Source organism: Aplysia californica, unplaced genomic scaffold (assembly GCF_000002075.1).
Source record: "Aplysia californica isolate F4 #8 unplaced genomic scaffold, AplCal3.0 scaffold00019, whole genome shotgun sequence".
Taxonomy (NCBI): Eukaryota; Metazoa; Mollusca; class Gastropoda; order Aplysiida; family Aplysiidae; genus Aplysia; species Aplysia californica.
This window is the reverse complement of record NW_004797289.1, coordinates 273,173-290,790: the sequence shown is the minus strand read 5'-3', so window position 1 is coordinate 290,790 and position 17,618 is coordinate 273,173. Positions and strand designations below refer to the sequence as shown.

General features: G+C 40.2%; 1 protein-coding gene across 3 annotated transcripts in view; it reads right to left on the bottom strand.

Moving 5' to 3' along the window:
• The window catches only part of LOC101861411 (transmembrane protein 39A), a 25,912-nt gene extending 8,296 nt beyond the window's left edge, over positions 1 to 17,616 (bottom strand). For 2 of the 3 annotated variants that reach the window (XM_005090544.3, XM_005090546.3), the window contains exons 1-6: positions 17,249 to 17,616; positions 7,858 to 8,071; positions 7,256 to 7,339; positions 5,886 to 6,028; positions 5,057 to 5,183; positions 2,092 to 2,253 (exon numbers count right to left, since the gene is read on the bottom strand). In XM_005090544.3, the coding sequence (XP_005090601.1) occupies positions 2,092 to 2,253; positions 5,057 to 5,183; positions 5,886 to 6,028; positions 7,256 to 7,339; positions 7,858 to 8,071; positions 17,249 to 17,334 (816 nt within the window). In that variant the 5' untranslated portion in view covers positions 17,335 to 17,616. Of the gene's footprint in view, positions 1 to 1,489; positions 1,493 to 2,091; positions 2,254 to 5,056; positions 5,184 to 5,885; positions 6,029 to 7,255; positions 7,340 to 7,857; positions 8,072 to 17,248 lie in introns of all 3 variants that reach the window. The other variant, XM_005090545.3, reaches the window with a different exon arrangement.
• Positions 17,617 to 17,618: the final 2 nt, after the last annotated feature.

Genomic DNA, 17,618 nt, shown 5'->3' with positions numbered 1-17,618 from the left:
ATCCTAACTACAAAACTTCTAATGATCTTGGTAAAGCACAATAAATTCTTGTCTCATCATTTCACAACAAATGAATAGTATAAAATTTAATGAAAAAAGAGCTCCAATTACAAGTAGTGTCTTGACACATACCATAAGCGTTACTGAAAATTGATAAATTTTTATTATTTTTTCAAATCATGTACAAATTATGAGATGAAAACTAGATCCACCGTTTTCTTCTACCATTAGTTTGGCATAAACTGTAGATCAGTAGAATAAAAATAAAAATAGCATGATTTAAAATCATAGGAATGATGGTGACAATTTCAAAAATACAAAAAAAAATTTTTTTTAAACCCAAAAAAAACAGCCCCATAATAAATGATAACAATAATAACAAAACAGGTTCAATATCATTTATAAGAACACTGGCTATGAAACCTAAAAAAGCTCCCCAATCAAAAATGCAAAGCCAGGCTAGCAGTCCACTCTACACTGTCCTTTGCTCATGATTCCTTGGATCCAAACACGCAACTCTGACACTGGTACAGAGTGTTCAGAGAAAATAAGGCCTTCAATTTTCCTTTCTTTACAATTCCATAGCTGTCAACTTTCCATATAACCAAAAACAGACTCTACTACTCAGTGGATCAAAATGGTGAACATCATTGGCCAGGTTACTCCCTCTCTGACCCCTACAGATGCACTTTTCTGCATTCAATCAATTCAAAGTAGACCTGCAGTGAAAGATCTCTCCAACTGACATTTGAGCTTCATTCTCATTATCATTCCCTAATCCAGTCTAAAAGGCTCATAATTTTCTTAGAGCATTGACAAGTCTGTGAAAAGCAAAACTAGACAACAGAGATTACATATTTTCTACTATGAAAGTGGACTCCTATACTCAGAGCCTCGAAAACTATTAAACCTCCTTTTACGAACTGGTTGGCAGCTGTGCAATTCTGCCTATGGTTACTACAGCCAGTTTCACTTATGAAGCTAATTATCAGAAATATGGACGTAAAAGGAACAAATTAAGCAAGTGGGGAAGGAAAAAAACAACAGACAGGAATTTGAGCAGCATTAAGTCTCATAAGTTAATGTAATGAAAAAACTTGAGAGTCCCAATTTTGAGACCCTTCACTGCTGATTCAAAATACATGCACAAAATCAGATCAGCAGCAAACTACTGCCATTTTAGATATTCCACAAAATACTGTTGGTCCTAACAGAGTTTATCTTTTTGTGATAAAACTCCTCTTGGATCATCAATAACTTCAAAGTTCAAAGGAAAAGAGTTATGGTATCTAACCCAAAATAGAAAGCAGAAAGTTTTCAGCCCCAGCGCCATTGTTCCATGTTTCGCAATACCAAGGATGCATGTCAAAGCCAACTACAAAAGGTTAAAAGTGGTGGATATTTCAAGGTCAGAGGCAAAGCTTATCGAACATTTAAGTTATCAATAATAAAAAGTACCACAACCAATAAATATTAGTTCATGACCTACCTTCTAGTATTAAATGTTTAGGGACAAAGACCAATGGGATTGGAGATGAAGGGTTTGGGGGAGGGGACATGATGTGCAAGAAAGAATGAAAAAAAAAAAAAATGAAAATAACCATTTTTTACAACTTGAAAGCTTATTTATCAGAGATGCCATATCAAATGTTGCAATGAACAAGCGAAAACTGATTTAATACTTTACATAAAAAATGGTTTATTTGAGCAACCCATCAAAATCTAGAATGGAAAGTGGCCTTACCTATTCAGTGTGTAAATTATAGAGATAAATTTATTTCACAGGAAACGGTTGACAAGAAAGCAATACAAAACATGTTCAAAAGACTGAGACATTTCTCCAAAACAGTCCCAATTAATCCTTTAGTCAATCAATCTTTGATTAACAAACGAACCCCCAAAAAACTATGAAAAAACAAATCTGTAAACTAAACTTATCTTATGAAAAAAAAGGGTTACATGTTAATGGATAATATAGAATTTGCACCTTGGCTTCCTATAACATCAAATCGCAAAAAAAGTAAGGTCTAAAGAGAAAAAGTAAAGGGATCCCTCAGTATTTAGGTACAAAGCCTGCAAAAAGTAACCTACCTGCGAGAACCAAACAGGAACACCAGTAGCATAAAATGACGTGGTTAGAGAGTTGAACAATATCTGCTTCAGTCGCATGTTGAAGTCTCTTTTGAGAATGTCCACTTCATCTCTCACGATGTCAGGGGTCAGAGTGCATGCATGGCCAAGTGGAACATCATCCTTGTAGCAAACACAACAAAGCATAATCAACAATCTATGCAAAGTAAGTCAGCGAGTGGTAGGGTTTAATAACACCTCTTTCAACACATTTAACGTATTCAACTGTTTTCGTCCTATCGTCGACCTCCCACCCCCCCCCCCCCCCCCACCTAGACTATACTAGTCCTAAGGCTGCCTCACTATATAAGTTGGAATTCAGGGTATATGTTTCAAAGAGTTGTATGTCTTACATTTATTGTTCGACTTCATGAGGTTTCGCAGTAATCTTGGAAATTAAACGCGGGTTTTGAAAATGGTACCACAAAAATTTTGAGGTGCACACCATCCTCTATTTGTAGCAGCTTGAGAGGTTTGATCCTGAGTGCAGAGATGCCAACCACAGAAAATCGAAATGAGTATTGGGAAATATGAAAATGTGTATTTTCAGGGGAATATGTGTATTCCCCATGACCGACCGACCAACTAGAAAGATTAAAATGTTCAGGGTGTCCAGCAATATTTCCGGAAAAAAAATTACTAGCTCACCAGCTCGAAAAAGGGAGCACACACGCGTACAATATACATGTATCCAGTCAACAACATGTCAGTGTTCAGTGTCGTACTGGGGTCTTGTTTGACTTCAGCATTTCAGTCTATTATATACCAGTAATATTTTCCTCTCATTATGATATAAAAAAATTAATCCTGCTTTGAGAGTTCGGAAGGGCCTTGAACAAGAATTTTGACTATCAAAAACCAGTCTGGGTGTCCATGATTCATAATATGAACTGACAGACTCAAATTATTGCTCAAACTCAGATAAAAGCAATAACTTGAAAGGCTCAATTAAATGACCCATGCACTATGAGAGTCGTTACAACTGTGGGAGGGCAAGATGCAGTGACGCTGAAAATCTGCCAGTCTTGAACAGAAAGCTACAACATACACTGTAGGTATAATTTACTATCACCCATCCAATGAAACGCGAACACTTTATTTCAATAACACAGACTTGCAAAGTATGAAGGGTCCTGATTCCGCACACAGCCTGCACCAACGCGCGCTTTGCAGAAAGCTTTAATCAAAATTCTGAAATGTGCTTCCAAGTTTTTGTCCTCTGGTGTTGCCTTAAACCCTTAAACCCCCAAAAAATCAATAATCTCCTCCCCTATTCCGTAGTCCTATACTCCGCAACGCCGTTACTCCCACCACAGACGGTCTTTACTCACACGATGCCGCATTCCACAAGTGACAGCACAGAGACGAGTCCGAGCATTGATGAAATTTTATTTGCACGGCGACATTGTGTTTATACTGCACAACCTGCATGTCACAAATGTTGCGTTATCAGACAACTGCTGGCAAACTTCTCGGTAGTAGATCTTGATTTTCCTGATTGAGCCTCGGTGTCACATACGCTTCCGCCTGCCGCCATAGCTGCCTATTCATGTGAAAGTGAAATGTACTCTCCGGACCGGGAAAAGCAGAACGAATATAATATCACGATCGCCACCGGCAAAAATGAACTCACTGACCTTATCGGACTAGGTTTTCAAATATTCCAGTTCTGCGATACTGATACTATTTTGACAAAAGATGGGACTTGAGATAATTAGGTTTACTCGCCCAAGCTGAATCTCGTATTTTTCGCATTTCAGGATGCGTATTTTTTCATGAAAAGTCGTATTCGCATATTTTCGGCAAAAAATCGTACTAAAATACGTAAAATCGTACTAAAATACGTAAAATCGTACTGGTTGGCATCTCTGTGAGTGCCATTACCCTTTCTCACACCATGATGTCCCTTTGTTACTTATCTGCAACTTCCAGAGCTGGTTCCTTCACCATCATCTGTGCTACTAGTACTAGAATCAAATCCGAGTTCACTCTCATTCAAGTTTGAATTTTTGACATTTGCTTCAGAGTCACTTTCATCTGAATAGTCCTCCCGTTCACTCTCACAATCCAGCACTATTAATTGTGAACATGTGTTTCGTATAACCATTCAAGTTTTGCTGTAGCCTGGACTAGTACTCATCATGAGTGTATATCAATAGTCCAGATGAAATAAGTTAAGAGGCGAGACATCAGAATTGACAAATCCATAAGGGTTAAGAGCTGTGACAACTCCACAACACAATGAGAGTAAAAGAATGCCATATTCGGGGATTCAAATCGTTGCTGTCTGCTTCATAGTCCAACATGATACCAGTTGAGGTAACACAATGCCCGTTTACACATAGTGATGCAAATATTATAAATGAATCATATCAATACTTTAACAACCTTACTAAAATCCCCCCCCCCCCAAAATGTTAATCAAAAACAGCTTTTGCTAAATAACATAATACAAAGGTGCAAATATTATAGACGGACCATATCAATACTTTAACAACCTTACTAAATTCATAGAAAAATAAACGTTGATTAAAAAGTGCTTTTGCTAAATAACATCATTTTCTATCATCGTCGTATCTTGACAGAATAGTGTCCGGATGATATAGAAAATTTTTTCAACAACCCCTTTCTTGACTTATTGCAAAAGCACTGAAACCAACTTTCATTTTGTAGCTCAACACCAAAATGGATATCTGATTTAAAGAATCCTACTATAAACTTTTAAAGACGAACTAACATTTACTTTTTTTTGGTGAACTTTACTGACCAGCATTACGTAGCGCTAAAAAGAATAATTCTCATTTTTAAACAATATTCAAGAGTACAGAATGCCAATATTGAGCAAATACAGTCCAGAATAAGAATGACTCCTCCCTCAAAGTCATGTATTTCAGCTCCTACGTAGACGATGGTGGTGAACACTTACCCTGACCTTGAACCTCTGCGGCCCCGATGTCTGGCGATCCATGCTGAGGGCAGGTCGGGGCCAGGCTTGGTAGCGCTGGTACAGCGGTTTTACGGCAAACCCAAACAGGACGAGATAGATGACAACACTGAAGGAAACACAAACATATTCAGGATATTGTTTTTTTTGTTTCAGTTAAGAGATTCAAAAAGATATGATACCGTTCACTTGATGGAGGGAAACGGGAAGACAGACAGAAACATGAGAGGGAAAGAAAGATAAAATATGTAACTGACTTATGGTGTTCCCTGACCACCCGCAACATACTCATAAACCTGACAAGCATAACAAAAACATGCTCATAATGGTCTAAATATAACTAAAACATACTCATTAAACCTGACAACCATAACAGTACACAAACATATTCATATACCTGGCAAACATAACACTTTTTTTTTGGTAAGCATTTTACGGCACTTGCAATACAATTAAGTCATATAAGTGCCAAAGATTAGAGGTGTGTTAAGAGAGTAAAAAACATAAAAAAGGAGGAGAGAAAAGGACAATAGATGTTTGATGGGGAAGAAGGAGCAATCCACATCAGAGCACACCCCGATCAACCACAAATATGCATTTAAATATAATAAACAGAACAAAAAACGAACTCAAGAACCAAAACAAACACAACACAAACATACTCATAACCCTGACAAACAAGACCACATTCTGAAGCAAAGCCGAAGCAGCCCCTTCAAGTAAATAACATAAATTGTGTCAGTGGGGGCATAAAACATTAACATTTACATTAAATGCAATCACTTTCGCACTGAAAACCGAAATCACTTACGGATAAAACAAAAACAGGCATGTTTTGATACCATGCTCAGAAACAACCATGTAGCCGGTCACTCCAAGACCAATGATAAAGCAAAAGCTGAGTACGACCTTTGCCCCCTGCATCAACCAGAACAACAGTTTTGCACTATGAATCTGAAAAACAGAATATATAGCTCACTAACTTAAACACATTTTCGCTTGTACACACTGTGAGCAAAAATCGTGAAAAAAAAAAAGATTTAAAAAAATGTATGTATATATAAAGAAGTCACAAAGATCAACTAAATTATTATGTAAACATGCATAATGATCTAACGAAATGACCCTACCCACCCCAACATGTCCCAAGTTCCATTTCACACAGCACAAAGGCTTACATTCAAATTGGAAAGCCCATAGAGAAAAGCCTGGAGCAAAACAAATACACTTTAACAATTACAGCCCCAGTTGTGTATATTTCCCTCATGACTTCTCCTTCCCCCATGCTCAGGGGCTTATATTTCCCTCACAGTGTGCTGACCTCTTCAAACTCAGGTGCATTGTTTCATCCCTAATCTATACAGATGCCTCTGAAAAATATTCTACCTGTTGAATTTTAAAATTTCAAACAAAAGGAGTGGTATACAATTTTTTTCATGTCCGCAATAAATTACAGACACAATCACTATTGGCTGGGCCAGAGGAGTCAAGGAGTACCTGGTTTGGAGGGAAGTGAGGGCTAAAAATAGCCTAGTGCTGTAAAGATGAAGTAGTAGGCCTACAGTACACTCGCAGAGAACTACAATCTGATGTGGTAACTTTTGCTCCGAATCATAGCCATTTCGCACAGAACTACAATCTGATGTGGTAAATTTTGCTCTGAATCATGGCCATTTCAATCAGAAAAAAGCCTCAGCAAAGAAACAGAAATCTTGGCACAGAATTATTCCTTTTCTCTATACAAGACAAAAACTATCAAATCAGGTCACAACAAAATTTGTCAAAAGAAAAGGGACTTATATTAACTCTCCCATTTTTGTTCAGAAAATATTATTTCTATTGCGGCTGCTGTGACATCTGCAGTGTTGAGTGAAGTAGTGGAAGTTGAACATTAAAAAAATAAGGCTCTCAGCCATTATTTTTAGAAGAACAGAACACAAAACACTTTATGGATTACATGACACAAATAAAAGTTACAGAAATGCTCCTCCAGGTTGGGAAGAAAGTAGAAAGACTCTTTATTTTTTTTAAAATTCAGTTACAGAAACTGCAAAAAAACTTGTTTGAAGTTTGACTGCCAAAGAATAAATTGGGAGTCAATGACAACTCTACACAAAATATGGCTATCTAATGACTAACCCATGGTTGAGAAAGTTGTTCTCGGTGCAAGAATGTACTCACCTCTTGTACAAAGTAGACCAAAAATCTTGTAGCCAGCAGTATTGAAATAAAACCAACCAGGTAAAAATCAATAAGGTAAAAATTCTGGGGGAAAAAGGGAGGGGGGGGGGAGGGGGGGAAGGAGGGATGAAGGAATAGAAATATTAAAATACAGTTAGCTTGAAAACCATTTCTTTTTCATTTCAACACACACAAAAAAAGTAAACACTTAAAAGGAAAAATCCATTTTTCAGTTTCAGTTTAATGATGCTTTTTCCATCTGTAGAGTTTTATGAAGAGGAGACTCATTGGTATAAATCAAAATGAAATTATCTGTCAGCAATATTCTCACTATTTGACAAAAACTAGACGAAATGCAAAGGTCAAAGTTTTAAAAGGGCCAGATGAAAACTATGCCTCAAACAAGTAACAACCTCTCAATAATTTACTACTTCAGCATTCTTTGTCTTTTCTTGCTTTTTTCTTTGAGAGGCGAACACTGTACTCTTGACCACAAGAGCCCTTACTTCAGAATTCCAATAACTTTTACTCATTTGCCATGATGGTGGCCTCTCCCTTGGTTGAAAAAAAACCCAAAAAACTTTGTTCTTCACTGAACCTACCAGAGCATACTGTGCATGGGACTGTGGCAACCACCACACGGTCTTGTACAAGTTGATGTACTGTAGACACATCATGATGATACCAAAGACAAACAGCATGCACTCAAAATACAGGTTGCTGTCCATAGGGATATCTGGCAGGTAGCTGTGTTTGGGCAGGACCACCATCGAGGCAAGAGGAACCACATTGCCACTTGAGTCATCGGGACCGTGGCTACCAAAAAGAGAAAAGAAAAATTCAAAGAATGATGTGTGTGGAATTCTTTAACTTCAAGTTAAAAGGGAATATTTGCGATCTTGTATGATATATAGAGCAGTAGAGGATCCTTTACAACAAACAAAAATTTGTTGAGCTAGGGTTGCCGTGTCTTGCTCAAGGACACACCCCAGTGACCACTCACCTAAACCCCTGCGGTATTGACACTTGCTTGACATTACTGATTACTTTTGAGTCTAACTCACTATACTATTCAATTAGCCACTGTACAGCCCACATAAAAAACAAACAACAATTACTTAGTGGATTCAGAAACAAAGAAAGATTTTCAACTATTCCCTACAACTTTTGAATAGTTTTCTGTGATTCCATTCTCCAATTTATTTCTTTAAAAATAAATTCTCCTTCGATACTTGCTTTATTTCCCGACTTTTCCATAAGTCTCAAGGGAATTACACTAGTGTGGCGACTAACCTTAAGACCAAATTGTTGAGGTGTGTTGTTGTTATGTGTAGTACGTTGCACTTGAGTTCATGAGTAACAGTTCAGTGAAAGTGTCCAAGCTGTTCGGGTGGAAAGTATGAAAGTCATGTCTCGTCCTGCTACAACTTACATGTGTGTATGTCTCTTCATGCTACATTGGTGACCCCGGCCTGATTTTGAGAAACGTATCATCGTTACTAGATTCCAGGTTATGCTAAATTAAATCTAGATCTCTAGACAAGGTTACCTTAAATCACGTTGGAGTCACTAATGTAGCACAAACATTTCAGCGACTGATGGACACAGTGCTTCAGGACCTAGATTGTGTGTTTGTATATATCTGGATGATATCCTAGTTGCTAGTTCATCAGCCCAGTCTCACGTCGACGACCTCACTGCAGTTTTTCAGCGGTTGCAACACCACGGAACGGTGATTTAACTTGAAAAATGTCTTTTTTCCGTTGCATCACTTGATTTTTTAGGACATCAGGTTTCTGCGTCAGGTTCAACACCTATGCCCTCGAGGGTTGATGCCGTTAAGGAGTTTCCTAAGCCAAGTACAGTCAAAGCGCTGCAGGAGTTTCTGGGTGTGCTGAATTTTTACCACCGTTTCATTCCCAACATCGCTGTGATTTTGCACCCACTTTACCATGCTCTGAAAACAAGCCTTGGCAAACGCATCTATTCTGGTTCATCTGGGCGCAGACTGCCCAATCGTTCTCACTTGTGATGCATCTGATGTGGCCGTCGGTGCAGTCCTCCAGCAATACAAGAAAGAACGTTGGGAGCCTCTCGTCTTTTTCAGCTGGCAACTATGTAAGTCAGAAATGAAATACAGCACCTTTGATAGAGAGCTTTTAGGTGTCAACCTTGCAATACCCCATTTCCGGTACATGGTGGAAGGTAGGCAATTTATTATCTACACCGATCACAAATCATTGGTCTCTGCAATGTCAAAAACTACAGACTTGTGGTCAGCCCGGCAGCAAAGGCAGCTATCTGCTATCTCAGAATTCAGCACAGGCATCAGGCACATATCTGGGAAGACAAACATTGTTGCCGATTATCTCTCATGTGCTGTGATCACCACTAATGCAGTCTCACTGGGCATAGATTTTACAGCCTTAGCAGCAGCTCAGCAGTCAAGTACAGCTGATATGCAAGCGTACACTTCAGCTATCATAAGCCTAAAAGTCGGTAAAACGAACTTGAGCCACGAAGGTCCCGAAGCCTTTTGCGACATTTCAACTGGCAGAGCTCAGCCCATAGTTCCTCCAGAGATCAGACGCCAGGTGTTTGAGTCTGTACACAACCTTGCACACCCAGGGGTTAAGGCTACTGTCAAGCTCATCTCAGAAAAGTTTGTGTGGCATGGCCTACGACATCAGGTTAGCAGTTTGGGTGAAACAGTGTCACGAATGCCAGACGTCGAAAATCCAGAAGCACACCCGTGCTCCCCTAGAGACATTTAGAGTACCTGACAAGCGGTTTTCACACATCAATATTGATATAGTGGTTCCACTTCCTCAGTCCTGTGGTCCAAGGCATCTTTTGACCATTATTGACCGCAACACACGATGGCCAGAGGCGATCCCTATGCCTAACATAACAACAGAAGAATGAGTTAACGCTCTCATAGGAGGCTGGACCTCCCGTTTTGGTGTTCCTGCCGATATATCATCGGACCAAGGATCTCAATTCACTTCTGCAATTTGGACTGACATAGTAAATGCCTTGGAGTCCGCTTACATAGAACAACGGCTTTTCAACCTCAAGCAAATGGGAAGAGCAAATGGTTCCATTGCTCACTTAAAACGGCATTGAAGGCCAGACTCATGGGTAAAAAACTGGGTGGAAGAACTTCCTTGGGTACTCCTAGGGCTACGAACAGCTCCCAAGGATGACCTGGGGTTCATCAGCAGAACTGGTTTATGGCGAGCCACTGACCGTTCCAGGTGATCTTTTACCCTCTGAAGCATCTGCCCGGTCAGCAACAGATTTTTTAACAGCTTTTCGAGCTAAAGCACAGTTCACTAGGCCTAGATCGGCTATCCCCAACAGTGATCTAGTCACATACTTCCCACCATCTTTGTTAACAGCGAAGTATGTTTACATCCGCACAGACACCGTGAAAGGTTCACTTCAAAGACCATACACAGGTCCTTACATGGTGCTCACCCCTGGAGAAAAGACCTTTCTTCTGGACATCGGAGGCTGCACGGAATGCATCTCAGTAGATCGCCTCAAGCCTGCATATGTAGACCCTACCCAACTTGTCCATCTACAGCAACCAGCACGACGTGGCCGCCCTCCAGTGTAGCGGGAATCAAAGCCTACCGTTAGGAACACCGATGGGCGAGAGCAAGCTACAGAGGCGGTTTACCACAGACAACTCACATCACATGCTGGACGTCAAGTGTGTCCACTCGCACTCTACCAATGATCCCATGAGACGTCTGTGCTGGGGGGAGGTGAGTGGTGACTAACCTAAAGACCAAATTGTTGAGGAATGTTGTTGTTATAAATGTGTAGTATGTCGCACTTGAGTTCATGAGAAACAGTTCAGTGAAAGTGTCCAAGCTGTTCGGGTGGAATGAATGAAAGTTATGTCTCGTCCTGCTACAACATACATGTGTGTATGTCTCTTCATGCTACACTAGTTCACTTTCATCTGTGAGCGTTAAAAAAATTCTAGTTCATGTTTTAATTTACCTCTATGCCCAAGAAACTTTGCATGGTACTCTGCTGGCTAATGACCAAACAAAAATATTTTTTCAAAAAATCTTGATCCAGTAATAAAAATGTTTTCCTCTATGGGCCCTGTACTAAAAATCACTCTTTAGATGCATATATAGATCTCAAAACACCATTAAAATAAATGGCAGTAATCTTGCCTACAAATTTCGAGACAGCGACACCACCCTGCCCCCACATTTTTCTGTGTTAATTTAGAGATTTTAATTTCATCCCCCCACTGTCTAGATATTTCCACTTACTCCATGTGTGAGTCTCGAAAATTACTCACCCTGTTTCTCGAATCATGTTACTTAGATGAGCATAAAAGTGGTGTTGAGGAAAATATGTCAACTTTTCAATGTTTTAGGAGTTGATATATATCTGTAAACCCCCTCTTATTATTTTATTTTTTTTACCCATTTTAGGCTTACATCAGAGAAAATGTGGCTGAACCTTAATTTTCAGTAACTGATATGAATCCATCTTTTCTATCCTGAGACCATATTATTATAACCCCCCCACCCCCCCCCAATTTTTTTGTTACTACTGCCCCTTGAGACCTCCGCAATTGGTCCAAAGCCCGAAAGTTACTACGCAATTAGGCTTAGAGATCTAGATCTAGTGTGATATTAGGCTAGTTTCATAATAAAAACCACCAAATATTTTTTTAATTAGACCTATTCGATTCTAATTTGCGACGGAAATGAAATTGATATCAAATGTCCTGTTCAGCAAATCAATAACAATATAACAATTATCAACATGCAGCTAAATGTATAACGACGCACCTGCTGAAGGGCTGCTAATTTTAGTGATGTGACGTTATCACATTCCGGGATACCCATTCATTATTTTTAGAACGCCGTGAAGACACAAAAGATTCTCTACTACACTACTACATGATCTTTGGAGATACCGCGTAGAATGACATGTTGAGTCAGTGGCTTGACGTATTATCTGTATTGATGTGTTTCGCATTTTAAAATTTCACACTTGTGACTAACTGCAGCCCGTCAGCCATGCTCTGATAGGTAACACAAGGTTTCCGGTACGTTAGTACCATTTCGAAATTCCAGTACTTGGACATGACAGAAGATCGCTTAGATCGTTGATGCTCAGAACAGTAAGAACGCTGATGCTTGGAATTGAAACACGGTAAGCATAAAGACCACAATGCGTGCGAAAATTGCTGTAAAGATGCCGGAAAGATTACCCCCCCCTCCCCTAGGCCCTATACACAATGCGCAGAAGAGATATAAGCAGCAGCATCATCGGAGCACCGCATCATAATAATAATGGATTGCATTTATATAGCGCATATCCACTTATGCAATGCTCTATGCGCTTAACATGATACATATAATGGATTTACAAATCAATTTTAAAGGTACATAGTGTTACATACTCATGCAAACACATATATTCACTCACGCACGCACCACACACACATAGATACTCACATACACACATACGTACATATGCACATACTACGCACATACAAACTCACAACGATCTACAGCTTGGATGCATTCTGTCTAATCGAAATATGATGAAAATAGAAATGATTTTAGTTTCTTCTTAAAAATTTCTAGATTTTCTGCTTCTCTGATAGTTTTTGGAAGCCTATTCCAAACAAGTGGGGCAAAATATGAAAAAGAGCGTTGGCCATATGATTTGTAATTTATTTTAGGCTTAACAAGGGTTGTTTTGTCACTTGATGATCTGAGCATTCTAGGAGGCACATAGGGTGTTAAAAGCTGTTTTAGATAGTTTACAAAGATTATCAGTCATATCTTCTCCCAAAGTCATGATATTTGAATGAAACTTGGCAACGTAAAAGATTCCTCCTTGCTAAGCAATGCTCTGGATCAATTTGTCACAAAAATTTAAGTAGAGAGCTGGATTTATTAGTCTAATACATCCAGTTCTCTACTAGTAAAAGCATGCACACTTTGTGATAGAAAATACGATCGTCTCTGTATATATATCCATTGTTGGACAGTAGTGTCCTATTGTGTGGTAGATTAAGATGCGTTTAGATAATATAGTTTACAAGTCCTCGGAATATTTCGCATGTTGGTGGCTACAACTCATACTATAAATGTAACAGATATTTACCCCCCCCCCCCCTCTCTCTCTCTCTCTCTCTCTCACACACACACACACACACACACGTGCACACACACATGCACGCGCGCACTCAAGCATGCACGCGTGAACGATTTATAACAATGAATAAACGGGACTATCTTCCCAGACTGGACTAAATAAGTACCAAACTCTTTAAAAACAATCTCAATGCCTCAATTTTCCAAATAGAGCAAACAGGACCGGTCCAAGTGTGCACTTTCCCAAGAGGGGGGAAGAGGCTTTCATAATGCAAACACAATGTCATACCACTTTTTAGATGTTTGCTTTTCTGTTTCTATTCTTCTCTCATCCAATTAAGCAAATAAAAATGACTTCCTCTATTGTATTGTGACTAAAATGCAACACAAATGCAAGTTACTTATCAAGGCCCCCGTTTAGTTTTCCAGTATCCTTCCCCCCCCCTTTTCGGTTCACATAAGCGGGGCCTCGTTCGTAGCGCCTGAGGCGACCGATGGCTGATGACGTCACTCAGTGGAAATTTCCCAGCCGCCGGTCGTTCACCCAGCACGCGCAAATGGCAATGCCGCTTTTCCCTAAGTTACTCCCACATTTTTAAAGATTACGCAAAAACCGCTGAACACAGAAGCATGAAATTTTAAGGGAATAAAGAAAAATGGTATACAACATATCAGTCAGTTTGACAAATCACAGCTCCGAAAAATTTTCAAAGCGCACAATATCAACCAATTTCGCAAACGTTTTCGACTGCTTCTTGGATGGGTACAAAGTTGTCAAACTGCATACTACGAGATTGACCTCTTTTCTGATTGGCGGCCAAGTTTCATTCATATCCATTTACGAAGAAGCGGCGTGACAGCGAGTTGAAGACGACAACCTTTGCGTTAGTTCGTCCCACGAAACACCCCCGCGGCGGGGGCCAAAAATTGGCAGAACAAAACACGCTCGGTGGGCACTAAATATCTCAAATTATAACCAAAAAATCTCGAAAACGGAAACCATGGGTGCCAGTGAAAAATTTTTCCAGCCCTGAAAACCCATATCCAAAATTTTCCCAACCCTGAAATAAAAAAAAAAAAGAAAACTCTTCCTTCCTTGTCGTCTGTATGTTGCTTGTTGAACCATTTAGTCGCCTTTTACGATGCATGCTAGGGTCCTGCAGTGGATACCATTCTTACTCCTTATCCACAAGGAGGCAGAGTCCAAGCTCACACTTTCTTAAAGAAGGCAGTTATGTTGGTGGTTTTAGTTTTTTTATATATTTTTTTTAAAGAGTCTTGGAGATTGCTGACTAAGGCAAAAGAAGCTTGAAATTTTAAGGGAATAAAGAAAAATGGTGTACAACGTATCAGTCAGTTTGACAAATCACAGCTCCGAAAAATCTTCAAAGCGCACCACATCAACCACTTTCGCAAACGTTTTCGACTGCTTCTAGGATGGGTACAATGTTGTCAAACTGCATACTACGAGATTGACCTCTTTTCTAATTGGCTGCCAAGTTTCATTCATATCCATTCACGAGAAGCGGCGTGAGAGCGAGTTGAAGACAACAACCTTTGCGTTAGTGCGTCCCATGAAACACCCCCGCTGCGGGGGCCAAAAATCAGCAGAACAAAACGCGTTCGGTGGGCATTGCTACATTATAAGTTTCGTAATTTTTATCTAAGTGGCTGCGTACGGCCTTCCCGTACGCATGCATAGCATCGAGGCTATGTGTACCGCCCTCCACTTCACATTATAAGCTAGGCTTTGTAGGCGGCACACAAACTATCAAACCGAACACTACAAGTGGACAAACTTAAACCCTGGAAGCACGAAGGCCTTTTATAAAGGGCGTGGGCCGGGCTACCCGGGAAGCGCGCAGGCCCTATATATAGGGATGACCTACTTCGATTGGAAAGCGCACAGCTATAATGGGCATAGACGCTGACCTTTTTTCAATGGAAAATTTCAGCATTCCTTATAAAATGACGTAGTAAATTACAGGTCAAAGTTATGAGTAACCAATGACTTTGCAAGTTATCTTGTCCTCGTAGAGTGTCTCTTGGCCAAATATCATATAGATCGGTAAATTTTTACTTTCACTCCCGCACACAGGCACTGCTTCAGGGGTCAAACTGCAGTACTGTTTGCTGCAGATCACACCACTAAAACTGTTGCAAATCAATTATTTTCAAGAAAATTTCAAATCTAAATGAAAATATCAAATTATGGGTTAAAACAGGGGGCCCCCCCTGTAACCCCCCAGATTTTCTTTTACCTCAGGGGGGCAGACCCCCCTGGAACCCCCCGATTGGTCCAAAGCACGTCTATCTCGATTAAGAACAATCAAATATTTCAAAAACTATTAATTTGCAACGGAAATGAAGTTGATATTCGTATTCAGCGCATCAATATTTAATATTTAGTAGAAAATGGACAACTGGTAGAAGTGTGAGATGGGAGGGAAAGTAACAAAATGCCTGGCCTATAGAATAGATCTAACAAAATAGTTCACTCAGCCAAAAAGGTGTCCGTGGAAGTCCGCACATTGGTTCAGATGACCCTGCAGTCTTTGTTTTGAAGCTCTCCTTCGTTTCACCAGCGGTCCAGCTGAGCGATTTCCAAGGCCGTATATTACTTCTATAACAATATCTAAATCTAAGGGCCGTACGCATAAGGGCAGTACGCATAGCCCAGGAGGGAGGGCCGTATGATAGCTGAGGCTATGTGTATGACTATCCATAGTATGGCCCTATGGGAGGACAGTACATTACATAGCTCTAGCAACAGTCAGGCAGTGAAAATGGACTCGGTAGATCAGAAGCTACGGGAGGGAAAGTAAAAGATTCGAAGTGATTATTCGGACTTGAGTCCGAATATGAAAATTTTTTATTCGGACTCTGATTCTTGCCCAGCATGACATCACTTCCGACTTCCTGTGACTCGTGACTCCGGCTTTCTGTCCTGCCTCACTCGTGACTCGCCTCAGGCTGGGTAGAGACCGGGATTACTTCGGGCAAAAAGGCGTTTTTTGTGCAGGAGCCGAGTTGTAAATCTTATGATGAATTTGAGGCCGGCCTGAAAAGTTATAGCGCTTCTAATAAAAGTTTTTATAATTTGTCAAGAGATCATCCGAAGCAATTAAAGATGGCTCATTAGCGTGTGTCGGGGTCGGATGGGCGGCCTGCACCCGTGTGGCTGTGTGCGTGTCAGGGAGGGGGGGGGGCACTACCGGTCCGGGCGTTGAACGTCGCATACGCGTCAGTCTTTTTCCCCCTGGCAACTGATCATTATTACAATAATAAGCTAATCTTGACGTAGATCTACGTAATGAATTGTGCGCTGGTCTATGGAATCAAAAGTTGCCGTATGCTCAGCTCTACACAGCAACACAACTTTTTCTTGGTAAACAATCGAGATGACACAGGCTTGTGTATATTTGAACGAATCGGTCTTTTTTTTTTACACAGCTCATAATATGCAGGTGCCAGGTGGTCTGCTAATCTTCAATTTTACCTTTTTCTACAACAAAGAAACTGGGAAACATGGGGGGTGGGGGGGGGGGCGTATCAATGAGGCGGCGGGCATCGGATCGGCAAGGTGTGGGGGAAACTAAAAAATGTAGGAAAATTGGAAGCACTGAACGTTAGATCTATAGAACGAAGACACTTCCTTTTTTCCGGACCCGAGTCCGAATAACATTTTTTCATATTCGGACTGAAGTCCGAATAAAAAAAATTTTCGGACTCGAGTCCGAATAACGACGGCCTGCCCTAAAAGATTACCAACTTAAGACTAAAGACGAAGGTAGAAGGTACTAAATCAAAGGCTTGTACTTTGTGCTTACGACTAATGAAAACTAACCTGCCCCCGGAGCCACCACTTTTTCCTGACGACGAGTAGGCATTTCCCGACTGAATACGGGAAAATATCCGGCGGCCACTGGGCATTACAACTGTCTGTGAATGTTAATACCCGTACACAGTAATATTTTTCTCAACTTCAAAATCAATAGCTCTAGACTCTAGATCTAGATTTATCGCCTCAAAATCCAGGGTTCAAAAATCCGAATTCATCTTTCCTAATTTAGATCTATACACCTCTGGTTTCAAGCATTCTTCGCAATATTATGTTGCACTATTGGCTATTGCACTTTCTTTGCTTCAAGTCTTTTGATATATAGCATCAGGATCGATTAATTTGTACTGCACCGTCAACAAATCTTATCGAGTAA